Source organism: Pteronotus mesoamericanus, unplaced genomic scaffold (genome assembly GCF_021234165.1).
Source record: "Pteronotus mesoamericanus isolate MK-2021 breed Mesoamerican mustached bat unplaced genomic scaffold, CSHL_Meso_final contig_182, whole genome shotgun sequence".
In the NCBI taxonomy this organism is placed as follows: domain Eukaryota; kingdom Metazoa; phylum Chordata; class Mammalia; order Chiroptera; family Mormoopidae; genus Pteronotus; species Pteronotus mesoamericanus.
This window is the reverse complement of record NW_026555078.1, coordinates 25487538-25508092: the sequence shown is the minus strand read 5'-3', so window position 1 is coordinate 25508092 and position 20555 is coordinate 25487538. Positions and strand designations below refer to the sequence as shown.

The following is a 20555-nucleotide window of genomic DNA, read 5'->3' as shown; positions in this document are numbered from 1 at the left end:
TTTCATACACTGTTCAATCTCAACAGTTATTTGGATCTCCAGCTGGGATAATTGAGTCATAGGCCATCCGTTGTATTCCATATGCACTCTTTGAAAGGCCTTTTGTGCGTGCACTGTCAAAAAGCTGCATAGAAGGCCATTGTACTCCGATATGACATCTCAATAGCAGAAGGAAAAAAAATATTTCTCTGACAGGACTGAGGGAGCAGAGTACATACTGGCCCTTCTCGGCTCAGCCCCCTTAGGCAGGTGACCTGTTCACACCTGAAGGCTCAATGCTTTGCCAAAGGCACAGAGTGGAAGTCAGGAGCCTTCTGAATATTCAGGATAGTAATGCACTGCCCGCGGTATGGAAAACAACCTCAACCTTCATCTGCTTCATCTTAATTCTACTTTATGTGCACATGAAAGCTCTTTCTAATGAAAATTTCTCTTGTTCTAGTTTGTTCTATCACAGTTTAAGGATTTTGGGGACCAGTTGGAATCTTTGAAAGGTTTTATTATACACGAAGAAGAGAATTTGGATAAACTCTGCCAAAGAGGAAAAGAAGAAAATCCCGACTCATTCCTGGTATTGCCAATATTTATCATTTCTAAGGGGTTAGATTCATCATAGGATAAAAAATAAGCTAATTACTGTTACTTATAGAATCTGTTTGTATCATAAAACCCTTAAGCACAGTAATTTATATGTCATTCAATCTTAGCTTATTTTCCCTAAGCTCCAGAAAAGTGTGACAATATAGGACTCTATTTTAGTAATATACTACAGTAATTTTAGGGGATTTTTAATTTTTGATGTCTTTACTAATTAGCTTCAGGCCACTAGAATAATGTAGGAATTGGATGTGGTGATTGATTAAATTTTTCTGGTTAGTTGGAGATCAAAAGTAAAATACCCTATTAAGTTAATTGTATATTTTTTCATTTATTAGCATAGTGCAGTTAACATAAATGAATGGGAGATTTAAAGAATACTGGACCCTGCATACTCCTAAGTACCAATCCTCATAACCAAGATGAGGCATCAGGAACCTATGGCACACACTCATCCCTTCCATTTACATATTGTCTGTTGGCATCTTCATGCTACTGGGGCAGAAGTGAATAGTTTTAACAGAGATCGTAGGACTCATAAAAGGCGAAAATACTTATGATCTAGTCATTGACAGAAAAAGTTTGCTGACTTTGACCTAGACTATTCTGTAGTGACAACATGGATGTTGTAAAGGATATTTGCTTAACATGTTGTTAACCTAGAGGCTGTCCCTGGAATATTGTTTTAAAAATAAAGTTTTGATGAGTTTTCATTCTTCTATGGTTTTACAGTCTACCAAAATACAGATGTTTAAGTACCATTCTTTACTAGAATTATTGTAAGAATTAAATTTTCATTTGATTTGTAGGTCAACTGTGTGATCTGTTGAAGGTCAAGTTGTTGGCAGACCAAATGGGATTTGAAGGTCTAGAAAGCGTCCTTTAAAAAAAAAAACAAAAAAAAAAACCAAAAAACTTTTCTTCCCGAAAGACAAAATCTGAGATCATTTTCTATTTCCTGAGCTGCTTAGGTCATGCATGCGGCTTGTTGTTCTAAAAAAGCCACAGGCCTGAGAGACCTGGGTTCAGGTCCAGTTCTAACACTTACTAGCGATTTGGCTGTGGGCAAGCCATTTATGTATGTAAGCATCAGTCTTTCTTCTACAGGATCTCTGCAGCGACCTTTTTATCATGTAGAAATGTTATTGTCCAAAAATCTGGAATTTGGTGTGTTTTTTTTTAATAGAATATTGTGCTAGCACTGACAGCCCACTCACCTGATCTTGAACACCTGAATGAAGTAAGCCTCAAGCTCCCACTTAGTGACATAGCGGTAAAGACATTGCAGAATGTGAACCGGCAGTGGATTCGGGCCACGGCCACCGCGCTGGAACGCTGCAGGTCAGAACTGCCCACCTCTACCTTCCGTTTCAGTTAAGGTGAAATTAATAGTGGGAGCTCAGTAATGTCATTGTTACATGGCTCTGTTTATTTGTTTTTAAACCATTATAGTGAGCTTCAGGGAGTCGCGTTAAATGAAAAGTTTCTTTATTGCTGTGAAAAGTGGGTCCAACTTTTGCAGAAGATAGAAGAGACGCTGCAGGTGGACATTGCCGACAGCCTCCCGGCTCTCCAGGAGCAGCAGAAAACGTATGAGGTAGACAGACTGCCCTTTGCCACCCTCTACCCCCGACCTGGGGCGGGCAGCAGGAAAAGATGGATTTAAATAAAATGCAAATTCTGTTGTCAGTTGATCACATGTCACATTCTTACACATTTCATGATTTTCAGTCCTTTGTTTTATTGCTCTGTTTATTGAGAGACCTAGATTTTCTGCAGTAAGTGGAATCTTCTAGCACAACTTTGCTTCCACAGAATGCAAATATTATACCACTTTACCAAGAACTGTTAAAAGTACTTCAACTCATCTTTGCATTTTCACTGACTAATTCTCTAAAATATGGAAGAACCTGGTATAATTATAATTGCCTCATTAGTAAGTTCACAGAAGTTTCCCCATGCTTGTGCTTATATATATTTCGAAATATTCTTGGTTATAGGCAGATTCTGCCTTTCAAAATGGGCATGATTATTTCACTACAACTTTTCAATGTAACTGATTTAAATCTGCATTGTAACATTGTCACCCAATGAATATGAAATCCTTCCAGCCAAAAAGCTGAGTGACCTTGAATAAACTACTAAACTTTATACCTTAGTGTCCTCCTCTTCAAATGGTTTTATAATAGCACTTAAGTCCAGTGGTTGAGGAATAAGTGAAACAGTGCATGTCTTACATGGTGCCTAGCAAATAGTGAATGCCGAATAAACAGGCACTAATCATAGTTATTGTTGGATCTTTTTCCTTCTAAGATTATATTTATAGATGATATTGAGTGACGGTTGAGCTTTTTTTGCAGGTAGGCTCATATAGTTTGAAAAATAATCATCTCAGATGTTGTCTGTGAGCTTAGAGTTTAATAAGAAATATAGAGTTCAGATTCATAAAATGAATTCTGCAAGCTGATAGTTTATATTTTAATTTATTTGCAGATGTTAGAAGCTGAAGTTTCTGTAAACCAGATAATTGCTGATTGCTGTGTCACCCAGTCCTTACAACTCTTGGACACAACAGAAGCAGAGAAGAGGTAAGCTGTCTGGGGTGTGCGCGCATGTGTGTGTATGTGTGTGCGACGGGGGTAATGCCGTCGGCGCAGGCCTTCCACCACGTGAACCTTGACCATGTCCATGCCCTGTGGCCATGTCAGTTGGTAGACTATCATGGCGTCAGCGGTTTTTTTACTGTGTTAGGATGGCAACTTGCTATGTGGCCATAAAAACCATGGGGGCCCTCTCCTCTACGATAGGTGAGGTGCCTATGGTCACGTAGCAGACCTGACCCACTCACTAAGTACAGTTAACTAATTTTTTACCCCAAAGGAGTCTTCTGTAGAATGTTTTCTTCTCTACCTTCAGCCTCATGATGTTTTGCTGTTTAAAAAATAATTCTGAAAGTGCTGCTGTTGCCAGCAAGTAGCTTTGTCACCATTGTGAAAGAAGGCATTTCTCCCTGTGCCATGTGCACCAGGTTGGGGGTCAGGCTGAGCAGAGGCCCTGAGTCCATTCTGGTGACAATAACTGAACCCGCTCGCACAACAGGTACACATGGCAGACAGAGCCCAGAGGTGCCCTGGCCTGTTGATACTTCTCCAAGTGTCCTGGTAGGGATGGTTTTTCCTCCCCATCTCCACCCATGTACCGCTGCATCTTTCCGCATCACTAAGAAATACAAAGCCCATTTCTTTCTCGCTCTGAAATAATAAATTCAAGCCAGTTTCAGGATGATCAACTGGTTTTGATTTGATCAGTACAGCAAAGCATGTCTTCCCTCATAATAAATAAAAGGCCTTATTTTTCATGGGGCAGGTGTCATTTCTCTGGAAAAGAGCTAATTGAGTAGTTGCAGAAAGCATGTTTTTATTGGGGAAATTACATAAAGTATAGCACTCAAATAACAGATAACATTGCCAGGGACCCACCTGTTCATGTCTCTCCCACCGATCCAGTGTGTAGTTTTTCCATTCAGCATTCCGCATAGTGGATGTTAAAACAGCTTCCATGTGTTTAAGGGAATGATTGTCATGCATGCTGGCAAAGTACCCAGGCCATGTGCATATATCTTCTGCTGAAAATTCTTTGCCAACCACATGCTGCCCCCGCCCCAGCTCCAAGTTCCCCGTCATGTTTAAGTTGAATGGTGCTAAGATTGTAAGAAGTTTGTTTTTCATGTAAATCGTGCATATCAATAGAAAATCCAAATTTCTATGATAGTTATGTGGTGATAGTTATTTTTTTCCACATGTTCATGTCTGGATTCTCTTAACCATCTGTTTTTCCCAAGACCGGAATTTGTTTCGAATTTCACGAAGCTGAAGGCCCAGTGGCAGAGAGCCATCCAGCGCCTTCGGCAGAGGAAGAGCGCGGTCACTGAGCTGGTGAGGCAGTGGCAGTTTTTCACCACCTCCGAGGATTTGCTCTGCTTCCTCACTGCCACCGGCCACCTGCTGTCTGCAGTCGAGAGCCAGGACTGCTACAGTCTCTACCAAGCGAGAAGCCTGGTCCACGAGCTGCAGGTAGTGTGAGCACAGCAGCGGTGTGAGAACCCCGGGGTGATCATAATGTGGAAGATAGTCATTCACTTTAGGTTTTACGTTTCCTGTGTCACAGTGCAGGTGTGCTCTCTGCTATAGGGGACCAGCTGGCGAGGATCCCTGGCCTTGCAGGGTCAGAAACCCACTCTTACCCATCAATCCCAAAGTAGTGAAACTCTCTTTGGCTGTGGGGAGTAGGGATGGAGTCAACATGAGTGGGTCAAGGGGGGAAATTTGGGGTGACAAACTCCCCCCACCTAAGCTTTTAAGATATTAAGTAATATATTAATTGGCCACAAATGTGGTAGTTTACAGTGGGACTCTTGCTTACTTGGGAAGGGCAGACTGACTTAGGCAACAAAGTTTCCAATCAAAAAGTTGCTTGAGGAGCATAGGACTAGAGTAATTGATTGGCAATTCCCAGGGCGTGTTCCATTGAGCTATAGAACCACTCTTTAAGGTACCCCTAAAGGAAACACACCCTTCTGAAATCCTGTGCTTTCCTCATTCATTTATTCAGTCCTCAAATACTGAGTACCTGCTCTGTGCCCGTCACTGGTGTAAGTGCCGGAAGTGTGACGTGCACAAGAAGGTTCCCGCGCTCATGGGGGTAGTCAGACAAACGGATGTATAAACAAGAAAATGCTAGTTTGTCTGATTGGTGGGGGACATCAGGAAAATTAATAAATAAGAAAATCTCAGATTGCAATAAGGCATATGTGCATAATTAAAACAGGACCAGTGATGGAAGGGCTGGGTGGCTACTCTAGATTGGAATGTGACATTTAAGCTGGAACCTGAATGCTGAGAAGGAGCCAGGCAGGCAAAGATCTGGGGAATGAGCCTTTCGGACAGGCGGTATGGCTTTTCCAATTCCCCACAATGGAAACAGGCTTATCAAAGCAGCAGAACAGAAAGAGGGCTAGTATGACTGGAGGACAGCCAGTGAGGCTGCAGCGATAGGAAATGAACTTGAGAAGCAGGCAGGGCGGAGGTTTTGCAGGCAGGGTGTGAAAGCTGGATTACAGTCTCGGTGTAATAGGAGACCGTTGAAGAGTTTCAGTTGGAAGAGGGAGCAGCATGATTCTGTTAGTATTTTTTCAAGCCCCTTTGGTTGTTCTGAGGAGGATGGATTGTGGCAGAGCCAAAGGAGAAGCAGGCGCCCCACTATATATCCTACCTATTGCTGCGTAACAGCCATCGGTGATTACCGTCCCTCGCAGGTCTGGGGCCTGACGGGGCTCGGCCAGGAGATGCTTGCTTAGAGTCTCGGGCAGTCTCGGCCAGCCGATGGCTCGGGGGGACTCATCTGAAGGTGCATTCATTCACTCTCATGTCTAGCACTAAGCTAGAAAGACTCAGACAGCTAGGAACTGGAGCAGCCGCAGCTCTTGGGCCTCATTCCCTGTGGTCCGTCCACATGGAAACTCCTGGTAGCGGACTTTTTACATGGAAGCTCATGGCTTCAAAGGCACATGTCCCAAGCAAGTGACATCCAGGGAGAAGCTCAACTGCCTTTTAGACCTAGCCTTGGAAGTTATATATGTCACTTCCACCATTTTCTATTAATCACATGCTCACATGGTGTCAAGAGGAGGGGACAGAGGCCCTGCTGCCTAACGGCCAGTGACAATTCTGGAAGAACATGTGGGGCAGGGAATATTGCTGTGGCCTTTTTGTGGAAAATACAGGCTTCCAAACCCAGTTAGGCTACTTAAATAGTCTTGGAGAGTGGTTGCGGTGGGTAAGACAAGAGTGAGCCCTGGCCAATGTGGCCCAGGCAGCTGGAGCATCGTCCCATAGATCGAAAGGTTGCAAGCTTGATTCCCAGTCAGGGTGTATGCAGGAAGCAACCAGTCGGTGTTTTTCTCCCATCAGTGTTTCTCTCTCTCTCTCTCTCTCTCTCTCTCTCTCACACACCTCTTGAATCAAAAAAAAAAAAAAAAAAAAAAGACGATCACAGTGAAGACAAAAGAGGATATGGTTTGTAGGTAGTGTTTACAAGTTTGCTAATGGTTTGGATGTGGCACGTAAATAAAAATCTAATCAAGATGGTGCAGGGGTGAAGGGATCAAGTGAAAAATAAAAGGAACTCAGGGGCACGGGCAACAGGGTGCTGACTGTCGGGGATCGGAGGGTGAGTGAAGGTGGAAGAGGGCGTACGGGGGACAAATGGTAGTGGGGAAAAAATACGATAAAAGTGAAAAAAATAAAATGAATTAAAAAGATGACTCTAGGTTTCTGGCTTGAGCATTGTGATGAATAGTGTGCTGTAGACCAAGTCAGGGGAGACTGGAGGAGGAGCGGGTCTTTTGATAAGTTTGAAATGGCTTAAGCAAGCCACTTTTTTCTATTCTTAGAATAAAGAAATTCATTTTGAGAGACGCCAAACCACCTGTGCACTCACCTTGGAAGCTGGGGAAAAGTTATTGAACACAACTGACCTGGAAAATAAAGAGTCTATAGAGAAGAGGATCAGACAACTTCAGGACAGCTGGAAGGACACAAGGCACCGAGGCGGAGAGATGATTCAGCACTTCCAGAGCATTGTAGAGGTAAACTCACCAAAGTTTTCTTTCCCGTTCGCGATACTCAAGTGCAGCACATATGTAGAATTTGTTTGCTGTGTGACAAAGGAATGACATTGGGATGATATTTTGAGTTCTCCAAAGGACCTCGAGTCCTACAACTCCATGAATCATATCAGTTACCTAATGTAGAATAATTCTAATAGCATTTGAAAAGCCTAGTATTAAGTATATAAATACTGGAGCTTCTATTTTATATTTACTTTTATGAAACGAAACCTATTCGTGTTCAGTGCAAGTTCAGTAAATGAAATTAATGTTCCCCATGCAGTCTGTCCTTGGATGTAGTCATACGAGCTGTTTATATGTATGTACATATACATACATGTGTAGTATATGAAAATACACACAGTGAAAATACTTCATCTTTCTGTTTTCATCAGAAAATGCAGTTTTCCATATGTGAATTTCAGAGATAATTTATGATATCTTTATGAACTAAAATGTTCTTTTGAGTTATTATTAGGAAAATCATTATTATTTTGTTATGTGAAAATACTGAGTTTTTCTCAAGGACTCTGAGCTGCTGTGAATCTAGACCCCACACTCCTGTGCCCTTTGATGTCTTATGTGGTTTTTATGGTTTTCCTCTCTGTGTAGTTAGTGTGAGGCTGTTTTTACCTTTGGTTTCTCTGAGCATACCTACTCCTTGTAGCCCACTCTCCTCACACACAGTAGAGTGTGTGTGTGTGTGTGTGTCTCAAAACCATATAACCAAGCTTGTCAGAGATGTTTTTCTGAGTAAAGAATAAATATGTCCTGAGTTAGGACATGAGCATCTGTCTGTGAATGAAGTATCCAGATTTTCTTTGGTATACAGACTGCGAGATTCGTTGACTAGCTCGTTGAGCACCGGCCATGTCTATAAAGTGTGATGGTAAGTGACGGTTTGGCGGGGGAGAGGAGGACTCAGAGTTTTATTCTCTGTTTGCTCTCTTGGTTACGTTCCAGAGATTTGATCTTGCTGGACCAGTGGCCTCCTTTTACATGAGGTATCACCATAGAATCGGGCCAGCCCAAATATGTTTAGGGATCATTTGTACTGAGGATTAAAATAGTGTTTGATTTTATGTTTGTCTGCTTTTAGTAACCTCAGGATAGAAACATAACCCTAACGAATCAATTATAAACACTTTGAACTTGAAAATGCAGGCCACTCTTTTCTCAGTAGCACAAGGTTCAAAGAAAAAGAGATGGTGCGAAAGAATAGCACTGGGGGTACCGGTGGGGGACCTGCAGCCTTAGGTCACCCTTGACTAAGCTGCTTCTAACCTCACATCCTTGGCCGGTCAGTTTTCTCTGAGCCTCAGTTTTCACATGTTAAGTGTGATGATAATATACTTGCCCTGTCTGTCTCCTAAAGTCGTTACGTTTAAAATACGACAGTGGAGGTGGAAATGCTTTAGAAACCTGCAAGGGCTCTAAGCAGAAGGTGGCTGTCAGCACTGCCGACAGCGGAAGGGCCACCAAGGCCAGGGAGCCAAACCGTCCCTAGAAAGAGAAAGAGAGAGTGGAGGGGTGGATGAGAAAAGACAAGAAAGTAGTCGGGAGCTTTGGTTTGATGGCACCACTGTAGCGCATGCCCAAGACTGTAAATGCTGAAGGTTTTAATAAGAAACGCTGAAGAATTCTTATAATAGCCTTTTAAACGTGAACTTCTCCAAAATTAAAATGAAAATAAGATTATATAAGTCAGGGTTATGGGGAGGGAGGAAGAAATACAATGACTCTTAAACAGCATGGGTGTGAGCTGCACGGGTCCACTCATTTTTTTTCCCCTGCATAGGGAAGGCCCTCCACATCCCTGGGTTTTACATCTGTGGGTTCAGCGGCCTGCAGACTGAAAACTGCTTTTGATCTGTGGATGCAGAGGGTCACCTTAAGTTACATGGGGATTTTCAGCCCCACTGGGTCGGTGCCCCTAACCGCCACCACCGCCAGCACCACCCCCTGAGTCATTCAAGGGTCGACTGTATTTTGAAACAAAAGGCAACCAGCCCAGTGGTTGAAATGAGCCACACGTAAAGCTGCAGAGATGTCCAACCAGACTGGTGTTCCCTTCTGCTCTTTTAGACCACAATTTGTTCAAGAAAGAAACTGGGTCTCTGTGATTTACAAAAACACATTTAGCAAAGCAATTACCCTGTTTTTGCTGTGTGTAATGTGCACTTTTTTGCCGAAATATTTGAGGGAAAAATAAAGGTGTGCATTATATATGGGTAATACCTGAAATACCTTCTGTCTGTTCTTGTGTTTTGCAAATATTTGTTACATAAAATGTGTTGTACCATAATATATTCAAAAAATGCCAAAATTCCTTTACAATACAAAAAAATGAGTCTCTGAATATAAATAAATAAATAATTTGATTACAATATTAAAACGATTTTTTTCCCTGAAAGTCTGGCCCAAAAACGTGATGTGCACATTATACATGGCTAAATGCAGTACATGGATTAAGTAAGTTATTCTGGTTCTATAACTCATTCTTAAATAGCAGAGTACTTACCAATTTTAATACTGTTTTCAAATAGACCTGGGACCAGTGTGAAAAGAAAATCAAGGAGCTGAAAAGCAGGCTGCACGCTTTAAAGGCACAAAGTAAAGAACCTCTTCCAGAAATTCATGAGGACCTCCAAAAAGAGAAAGAGCTGATTAAGGTATTGTAGCATTCACAAGCATGGTCTAGCGGTTTTCTGAGAAGCTGAAGTGTGTGTGTGTGTGTATGTGTGTGTGTGTGTGTGTGTGTTTGCCTTTCAGTTTCTGTGTTGAAACCAAGTTTTCATGTGCAGTTGGAAAACATTCTTCCTATGTTTTATCTAACAAAGCATCCTGGCCTCTAAAGGAATTAGAATCCATACTCTTTGAGATCTACACATGAAAATGAGAGACTTCTGCAGTGATTTACTTCTTAGGGTCTCGTAGGTTTTCTCCTTAGGTCCTCTTTCCATCTCACTCTCCTCTGTAATGTAAGATGCGGCTCTCCCCTTATCAAATGACCTTGTCTTTGAAATTAAAGTATGACTAAAGAATTCATTTTTTGAAAGCCAATAGGTTGAGTTTTTTGCTCAATTATAACATTTTTATGAAATCTTCCAAACTTTATTCTAATTAATTAATTCTAACTAATTAATATCACACTAGCAAAAATTTCCGCATCTTTTAGGCCTTTGTAGACAGGACATATTTATGGGTAGGAACTTGGGGCAGTAAAATTCCCAGATCAGGAATTTCCTGTGTTTCTTCCCTATTTTCAGGTTTGATGTTTAAAAGATATCAAAAGCCAACTGAAATATATTTTGTTTTTGTTTGTTTGTTTGATTGGTTGGTTAGTTGGTTGGTTTTTTTCCCTTCCTTTGGTGACTTCAACAATTTAATTGAAAAAACTGGGAAGACATGAGTTGTCTCCTACTTGAAGCCGTGCTGGAAATCAGTGTGCTCCTCCCTGCATCTTTTTTCCTCGTTGTAAATATTTCTAACATGCAGAGTATTTTTAACCAAACAATGGTATGACAAACGGCCATGAAACCATCAGTCATCTGACAAGTAAAACATGACAAATACAGGTTTGGCGCCCTGTACGGTTTCCAATGTACTTTCCCATCCCAGCCAACTTCATTATCATTTTACTACATGTCTGTAGTTCTCAGGGAAATACACAAGTATGACTTTGTTTTTAAACTTTACATGAACACTTACCATACTGCATAACACATATAATCTACCCTTTACCCCTCATTATGATTTTGAGTCATCAATTGATACCTATAACTCATTCATTCTCACTGCTGTGTTGTATGCATTATAACAATATAAAACAATTTATTCCTTCTCTAGTAACTTGGTATTGTCAATTTTTTTTTACACTTTTGATCATTTGATAGGTATGAGATGGTATTTCTTTGTAGTTTAATTACTAGTAAGTTGAACATTTTTTTCAGATTTATTGTCCCTTCAGATTTGCCTTCTAAGAATTGCCAGTTTATATTCCTCACTCATGTTTCTGTTGGGCTGTTTGTCTTTTTCTCACTGATTTGAAATAGCCACCTATTTATTTTGGATTATTCTTCTCTGTTGAGTATAGACATTGCAGATGTCTTCTTCCATCCAAGAGCTTCTTTTTGTATTTTTCCTTGGTGTCACTGCCTGAAAAAAAAAAAAAAGGACTTTTTTTGTTATTTTATTATAGATGAATTTATCATTATCTTCTTTCATGATTTGTTTTCTGTTTCTTTCATGAAATCACCATACTAAAGTCATAAAGTTTAGACTCTTGGGTCTTCTTCTCAAAGTTTCAAGTTTTGCTCTCCAATTTACATCTATATTCATTGATTTGTATATTCCTTTGAAGTTAAAGATCCAGTTTTTTTTATTCCTGTGGATAATCAGTTGTCCTGATGCCTGTTTATTGAATAGCTCATGGTCAAATGTCCCGTTTCCACACACACGATTCCTTTCGTGGTTCGCTGTGCCATTGGTCTGCTTATCTCAGCGTTTATATCAGGTGTTCATTTCAGGCATGCTATGTACCCATACCTTGTTCTCCCACCTTAGTATGGATGTTCTTGGGTCTTTGATCTTCCACAACTTTTAGAAGCAGTTTGTCAAAGCAGGAGAAGTCCTGATAAGAGTTTTAGTGGAATAGTATTGAATTTGTAGATTAATTTGAGAAAAAAAATAACATCTTTTTGACATTGAGTACTCCTATTCCTGAATATGGCACGATTCTCCTTTTGATCATGTTCAGTAATAGTTTACAATTTTCTTTACATAGTATTATGCATCTTTTGTTAGATTTATTTCTTGGTGTGTTATTTTTGACGCTATTGAAAATACTGGAAGTTTTGCCTTTTTCTAATTCCATTTTCTGCTTATAACTGATGCCTGGAGATGTGACTTCTTAGGGTCTCGTAGGGTCAAGATTTGTATATTGGTATTACATTCAACCATCTTGGTAAACTCTTTTGTTAATTTCAATAATTTATATATTCTTTCGGATATCTATGTCAACAATCACTGTTTGTGTAAATGACCTTTTTTGTTTGTTTGTTTCTTCCTTTTAATTATATATATTTCTGCTGTCCTTTCTACACTGGTCAGTACTTCCACAGCACTGCTGAGCAGAAGCAGTGATGGCTGGCTCCTTTGTGTTAATTCTGACTTTAAAAAGAATTATTCTGAAATTTCACCCTTAAGTATATTTGCTGGTGATGTCTTTATTAGATTAAGAAGGTTCCTACCTACCCTGGATTTCTGATAAAGATGTCATTTCTAATCTCCACACAACCTTTGAAAAAAATTCTCCAGACTCTTATTAAACTTCTTGTTGGCAAGTTGTGAAATCATATCAAGTGTAGCTTTTAGAACTCTGAAAATCAATCAGAATGAACACATTTTCATAGTTGTCAACCCTAGGGCTTATATCTGATATAAATAAGTAGCTGTTTCTTTCAGATACATATTGATAGGTGTGAGTAGAGACCCTTAAATTGTGCTGGGAGGTATGAAGAACTGTAAGCACAATGCAAATGACCCCTAAGTGTTCTGGCTGTTTCCTTTTACCTGCCCTGTTATGAAAGTAACTTTCTTGATTAAGTCCTAGAATTCAAAAAGTTTAAATTTGACAAATAATTCACTTCAAAAAATAAAGTTCCCAGGGCCACAGAAAATTTTCTGCTAACCAGTCTCTGCTATTAGGGAACAATTTACTTTTTCTTTCATTATATTTAACTTTCTTTTGGAAAGTTAACCAAAATCCCTTTGAACAGAAGCTGTTGTACTATGGTTGCCACAGTAGCAACAGTGCATTTAGCGTTCCTTTGGTTTTTAAAAATGAGAAATCACACTTTATACATTTCTGTAACATAGTTTCAGAATTAAAAGTGTGTGTGTGATTGTTGCTTTCTTCTAAATAAAGGTAAAGACCTGCATGACTTGAAAGTAGAATTAATTATATAAAATTCTGAACTACCTGAGAAAATAAAAATAGAGGTAGAAAAAGAGTTTCCTTATGAGAAAAAGGTGGTGGAGAACGTCCAACCCCGACTGCAGACGCTTGCCCTGGGCTGTTTCTGGCTCGGCGGCCCCGCCCCCTTCCGGGCCTCCCCTCCCCCAGAGTCCAATCAAAGGATTAGCCTACAGGTTTGGAAACAGCAGCAGTTTGAGTTGAAGGTTTTGTTTTGTTTTTGTTTTTGTTTTTTTCTCCCTTTTCTGGTTTAAATGCAGGAGCTAGAGAAGTCTTTGGCTAACTGGACTCAGAACTTGAAAGAACTTCACACTATGAAAACCGACCTAACCCAGCACATTCTGGTGGAGGACGTGATGGTTTTGAAGGAGCAAATAGAGCATTTGCACAGACAATGGGAGGACCTCTGCTTAAGAGTAAGTCAGTTGCTGCAGGGCACGGCAGTTCTGGAGTTTATTGAAATGTCTCTGGAGGCCAGGCAAAGTAGAAAAGAGCTTAATTTCACTGAACCCTTTCAGCTGGAGCCGGGCCGGCGCTGTTCCTTTAGTCGGCAGCAGCACCGTTCAGCAGATTTGACCCTTTGTTTCTCCAGCACTCAGTGCTGAGACTTGGCACATTTTTAATGAGCCTTTTACAGAAATAATGTTTAAATGTTGGGGGTATTGCAGTTATGATCAGCTGTGCTCTCTGTCTTGTGCAAATGACAAGCACAAATCTGTATATTAGATCAGGACTCAGCACAGGGATCGCATCCGGATTTAGAGGAGAATCTCTGCAGCATCTCTTCTGGGCCAAGTCAGACTTAATCCCACATCGGCCACCTTTTATCCCAGGACTATGCTTTCACATGTAATCCAATGTTGATTGAAGTAGCTGGTTTTTAAAACTCTCTAAAAGAAAGGATCTGCTGCACTCCGTACCTCAGTGGCTCACTTGTGATTAAGGATTGGATTGTAGTGAGGGTGTTCTACAGTGTATGTTTGTGTTTGTGACAGGATCAGGATGGAGTTAAAGGGTTCAATAGATCTTTGTTTTAAGAACATGTAATCCTAAGAAAAATAAATTCCTGACTCTCATTCTTGTGGATTACAACATGTATTTTTAAGAGTTGAAATTCAGACACTTCTGAATGCATTTTATTACAGTAAAAACATTTGTCCTTCCTGATTTTCGTATTTAATATTCACAATGTACCCTACTTTTTGATGTCCTTTTAGAATTTTTATTCAAATTTTATATAAAAGAAAATGTTTAGAAACTGTGAAAAGTATCCTGAAAGGTAGGAAGTCCAGACGGGGGCCCAGATGCTCCTAATTGTTACCATCACAAAGCCTACCAAAGTAATGCTGTGCCAAATGCCGGCCGTTTTTAAAGCAAAGATGAAAAGGTGCCCCAAGGAACAGAAACACAAAGCTGGGTTTTGGGGAGATGGTTCTCTGCACCTTTTTAACACATTTGATTGGGTGGGAGTACAAGCGTTAGACGTTTTTTGCCTCACTCTGAAAAGAGCAGAGGTGTTTTTGTACACAGCAGGAACATATCTCGCAGTTCAACCTTAGTTTCTCCATCTGTAAAGTGGGGTGTTAAAACTTTCCCAAAAGAGCTCTTTAGCTGCCCCTTTCAACTCTAATGGTCAAAAGATTTTTAACATGTGAGAAAACTTTTTTTTCTTTTTTACATTTAGAAGGCTGATTTTGTTCTTTAAATGTGTATTTATTTGAAGTAGTACATGTGAACCCTGTGAGAAGGAAGACCTTTTGCTAATAGCAGCTCAGGGGCTACGCGAGCATCCCGGAGCACTGGGTATTGTGGGGGCAGCTTTCTTGCTGCAGACCAGTGAGTGGCCCCATTTCCATGGTTTCTGCCCAAAGCTGTAGTACATGACAGGAAGGTGAATTAAATGAGGCATGTGCATTGTTTTTTTCTTTAACCTTATTTTGCTTTGTTTTTGTTTTGAAATAGAATACTAGAATATGTAAATGACTTTCATTTTCATGGTCCATTTGCATTACAAATGTTAGATTTATAATTTGGTCTGTATTATAGTTTTTTCAATTAAATAGGCAGGGCATTGTCCTTAAGTAGGTGTAAAGACATTATTTTTTAAAAGGGAAAGGATTTGGGTCATAAAGTTATAAATTAGCATGTAACAAGCTTTCAATAAATGTACATTAAAAGAACAGAAACAGAAGAAATTTAAGGGATGCTTTATGTATTCATCTAACCTTTTCTGTTTCTGATTTTTAATATAACCCAATAACATTGGATAAAACTGAATCCTTTTGGTCAGTGACAATTCAGGTATATTCTTTGTATTGTTTTTGTTTATGACATTTATCAAAGGAGTAAAAAAGAAATCTGTTGCTAAACCCTAGGAGTTTAAGAGGCAAAAACATAGTAATTTAAGTCTGTAGGGCTACTAATGAAAATGAATGAAATGCATAGTCCTTTCAATGGGGGAAGGGACAGGAACCACTTTCCTTCCTGTCCATACTCAGCTGCCAAGTGCATTTTCACATCTAGGTGGCCATACGCAAACAGGAGATCGAAGACAGACTCAATTCATGGGTTGTGTTCAATGAACGAAATAAAGAGTTGTGTGCATGGCTGGTGCAAATGGAAAACAAAGTCCTACAGACAGCAGATATTAGTATCGAAGAAATGATTGAAAAGTTACAGAAGGTAAGCAACAAGCACCCAGAGGAATGCAGTTACTGCTTCCATGGGATTCTCTGCCGTACTCACTGCCAGGCTCAAAATGGTGTGTTATGGGTATGTTTCCAATAACATTTTAGAAATTTGAAGGGACTTCCTCACTCTTTTCCCTTCCTCCTCAGAGAAGGGGTGGTGAGTGAGGAATGCAGAGAGATGGGAAGTGGGGAGCCATCCCAGCTGGGCACGGTGCTGGGTACTGAGGGGAGTTACTTTCTCTCAGGAGGCCTGGCCAGAGGAGGGACCCATATCTCCTTAGGCATCTGTTCACACCCCACGTGAGTTATGGTTTCGAGTTGTGATTGTTACCGAGCTCCCCTTGTCAAAGGGGAAAGGCCGGCAGTAATGGGGCTCATTATTTTGAAATGGTCACTGATCCCCACAGAAAAAGGTAGAAATGTTCTTGCCACTCAGGAAAACTCTTACTGATACTTGGCTAATTCAGTTATACTCAGTTTTCCCCAACTCCCAGGTAGGTTAGATTAGAAGAAATCTGTGAGGGGAAACTGGGGCTGTCCAATTAAGAAAGTGACCGCTGCTTTACGTATTACACGTACGCTGAGTGGGCATCGTTTGACTTGTTAGCCACTCACTGAAGGATTGTATTAACAGGTGTGGGAAGGTTTTAATTAAAAAAAATTTTTTTTAAAGAGGCAACTGTGTGTTTATTGCCCAGCAAAGAAATGAATTTTTGGCAGTAACTGAGGCTTTTTGCTTTGGTGACTTTGCCAGGACTGCATGGAAGAAATAAACTTGTTCAGTGAAAACAAGTTACAGTTAAAGCAAATGGGTGACCAGCTGATGAAGGCCAGCAACAAGACGAGAGCAGCCGAGATCGATGACAAGCTCAGTAAAATTAACGACCGCTGGCAGCACCTTTTTGATGTCATTGGATCAAGGTAAGAGATGGTCTAAAAACGAATCCTACTCGCTGGGTGCAGTGGTTGCCCCGCAGACCTAGCAACTGAGCCCAGTCTTAACCCTAAGGTGGTCCAGCGGTTTTATAAACTTGCATATAAGGGCAAAGTTTGGTCACAAATGAGTAGTGATTCTTGTTTCAACAATATAGAAAGATGATGTTTTAGTATATCCCACTTTAATAGTTTTTTTCCTTTAGCTTAAAATTTCACATGAATTAGGTTAGGTTTGAATGAGAGTTAGAAACAATTTGAAAAGAGGGGCTTGAGGAGGTATTATTTAGAAATTCCAACTCTGCGTTAGGACTTGCATGTCCCCCATATGGAATCATGCCTGCCACTTCCTGCTTGTGGGTGGCAGGTGCAAGCAGGTGAGAACATAGGCTCGATTTCTAGATGCTGGTCTGGAGGTCCCCAGCTGCCCCCACGGCAGGAGCTTGGCACACTGAGGCAGAGATCCTCATTGTGTGCCAGGCGTGCCAAGTGCGCAGCAGGCATCTGGTCCTAAGGGGGGACTTGGGAGGAGGCACGGCTGTGGCTACAGATCAAAGCTGTATTTTCCAGAGCTGCACTATCAGAAGGAAGACTGATAATTTTATCTTCTCAAAAAATAATGATGACAATGCCACTCAAAGCTTTTAAATGTTTCCTGTTCTCAAATTCTGTCTCCAGAAACAGGCCCCAAACAAAGTGTTTTTGTTTTGCATCGTTTTGTTTCTTTTTTGTTTGTTTGTTTGTTTCATTGCAACCTGACATGCAAAAAACAGTCACTGCGCTTTGGGACCATTTGTGCAACCTTGTATGACTACTGGCCAGGTGAGGCTTTTATGTTTTGAACACACACACGGGAGAACCTGTAAGGCGACTCAAGTATTGGGGTGTAATGAAAATAAGATACTCCTAATAATTTGGCATTTCCTTTACCTCATTGTTTACTGTAAACCATAAGTGGACCTGCAGCACAGGCACCAGGCTCGACCTGAGAATTACAGGCAGGAAGTAAGATGAGTCAGTTATGTAAATGGGAGTTGACATCTGGGCAGCCAAGTGGTTTGAGGGCTCAGATCTCAGCTTCCTGGAGAGGGGGTGGGGATTAGGAGGAGCCTCACGGAAGAGTGGTGTTCCCAGGTGGTTGTGAATGAGGAATGAGGGCTTGGGACCCTTGAACATTACTGGTGGCAGAGAGAGACAGGTATGCTGTGGGCAACAAGGTACAGGGGTAGAGCAGTGAGGAAGCTCTTCAGGAAATGACAAGAAGGCTCCATTGACGTGGGAGATGAAGCTACAAAGGTAGGCTGGGGCTAAGTCCTAGAAGGCCTTAAATCTCAATTTAAGTCTTGGCGTCCTAGGTAGAGTCTGAGTCATTTGTGGATTTTTAGCTGCAGAGGGTCTGCGGAAGACAGACATTAAGGTGACTGGGCTGGCAGCATTAGCTGGGCTGAATCTAACTTCTCTCTGCTACCAGTTAAAAAAAAAACCAAACAAAAACTAGAAATCCAAGTAAGCATTAAGAGCACAGGTTTGGAGCCCGTGCTGACTTTATCAGCTATTCATCGTGGAAACTTGAGTAGTGATTTAATCATTCTAAGCCTCAGTTTCCAAATCTGCATAACGTGCCTAACAGCGCTGTTCACATCAGAGATGGCCATAATGACATGTGTCTTGCATTTGGCACATGTGGGATCCCGCATTTATTGAGTGGTTATCACTGTTTTTCCCTGAGAAGACTCTAAGACTGAGGAGCATGTTTGTTGAGTAGAAGAGGATTCCTTTGGCTATGTCTAATAGTGAAAGAGATCTTTTCCCCCTTGAGACCGGCGTTTTTGACTATCTCATTTCCATCGCTTAGAACAGGGCTTTCAGGTATGTGTTGAAGTGAATGAAAGTTTCAGTGCATAAGAAAAAGATCGTTTCTGTTGGGTAAATTGTGTATAGTGTGTCTTTATTGACTCTGTCTTTGCATCCTGTCTTCTTGGGCACCTGACACGAATCAAGGGTGACGTTGTACCTGTTCATGGACTGTGCTTCCTGAAGACTAGAGTGACAGTCCATTCTTAATTATTCATGCTCTGGTTATGTCACTTCAGAGTTTAATAGGTGGTTTGCTTTTCTCCTCTCTGGCTGCCTGTCTTCAGCCAATTCCTTGGTGGGAAAGAGGAGAAAAAAAACAGCAGGTGAAATTTCAGTGGTCTTTTTGGAAGGAGCAATTGGTAAAATAAGGAGTTGAAATGATGGCAAAGATATTGTCTTCCAGCTGTGTACTAAACAGTGTGCTTTTCTGTATGATTTTACTTAAGTTTCATTGTAATTCTAAAAGGTAGATACCGTTATCCCATTTTACAGATGACAAAACTGAGGCACTGAAGTTAAATAACATGTCCACAATTAGAGCCTGTACATGAGGCAACTAGGATTCCAATACCAGCAGTTGTATTGCCTCCCTATTACTGTTACCCAGACCCCTCTAGTTTGTTACACTGAAATGAACCCACTCCTTTCAAAATTAAGAAGCTAGGGCCCAAACCAGTGTGGCTCAATTGGTTGGTGCAGCATCCCATAACCAAAAGGTTGTGGGTACAGTCTCCAGCCTGGGCGCATCCCGGAGGCAGCCAATTGATGCTTATCTTTACATCAATGTCTTTCCCTTCCTTTCTCTTTAAAAGCAATGGGGAGAAAGAATTAAGGAACTAGGGAGACAATACTGGCAACTTATTTTACCTGAAACAAGGGCCAGGCTGAGACAAATGGCCCAGAGTGTAGGAAACCCCTAGATGAGTTTACCCCTTCACGTCAATCTGTAGATCGAGGCAGCAAGCTTAGACCTGCCTTAAATTGGCCTCATGTAGAATCGGCTCCTTGTCTGCTCTCTGCTACTGATCATATCATCATCAGGGAAGGTGGGAAACACAGGCTGCAGAATTTAGGTTTGAATAGTGCTAACCAGGTACACTAATGACCTCATTTGCCCAGAGAATTCTGAACACTATTTAACGTTTTCTGTCCTGCCCACAGTACTCTGCAGCTTCACTCCTTTTGCAGGAGACGAGGGAGACTATAAAGTTATGAATAGTATTCAGAAATCCAAGACCTCAATAAATCAGGTTTATTGGGAAGGAAAAAAAAAAGACCTGTTGCTTCAGGTTCATTCTCAACATAATGGTGGTGAGTTACAGGGTCACTTAAATGCACATTAAATTCTGATCATTTCAGGTAATAGGGGAAAAGATTAGTGTTGTATATTTTCAAGTGCCAGGCTCTTTACACACACACACACACACACACTCTCTCTCTCTCTCTCTCTCTCTCTCTCTCTCTCTCTCTCTCTCATGTTCAAGGTCAATATACTCCATTTTACAAAGAGGACCAGGGCAGCTCAGTGATTGTAATAACTGACTCAAGGGCCCAGTCAATTCGTAGAGAGGGGGGGTGGAGCCAAGGTCCATCTGTCCCACTGTACCATGCATCCAAAGAGCACTTCACTCCTTTGACATCTTGGCTTTTAAAGGTAATATATCAGAACTTTTCTAAAACCAAGAACTCAGTGTAGAATTCTCAAACTTAAACATGCATCAGAATCCCTGGAGGGCATATGATAACATGGGTGGGGGTTGCACCCCCACCCCCAGAGCTCCTGGTTCTGGAGGTCCAGGTGGGGCTGAGAGTGTGCATTTCTCACAAGCGCTGA

General features: G+C 41.0%; 1 protein-coding gene across 1 annotated transcript in view; it reads left to right on the top strand.

The window, feature by feature from the left end:
• SYNE2 (spectrin repeat containing nuclear envelope protein 2) overlaps positions 1–20555 on the top strand; it is a 277882-nt gene that overhangs the window by 226574 nt on the left and 30753 nt on the right. Inside the window, exons 91-100 of the mRNA XM_054567455.1 lie at positions 443–571; positions 1784–1938; positions 2050–2194; positions 3091–3185; positions 4439–4670; positions 7049–7243; positions 9811–9936; positions 13502–13657; positions 15765–15923; positions 16686–16852. Of these exons, the coding sequence (XP_054423430.1) occupies positions 443–571; positions 1784–1938; positions 2050–2194; positions 3091–3185; positions 4439–4670; positions 7049–7243; positions 9811–9936; positions 13502–13657; positions 15765–15923; positions 16686–16852 (1559 nt within the window). The remainder of the gene's footprint in view (positions 1–442; positions 572–1783; positions 1939–2049; positions 2195–3090; positions 3186–4438; positions 4671–7048; positions 7244–9810; positions 9937–13501; positions 13658–15764; positions 15924–16685; positions 16853–20555) is intronic.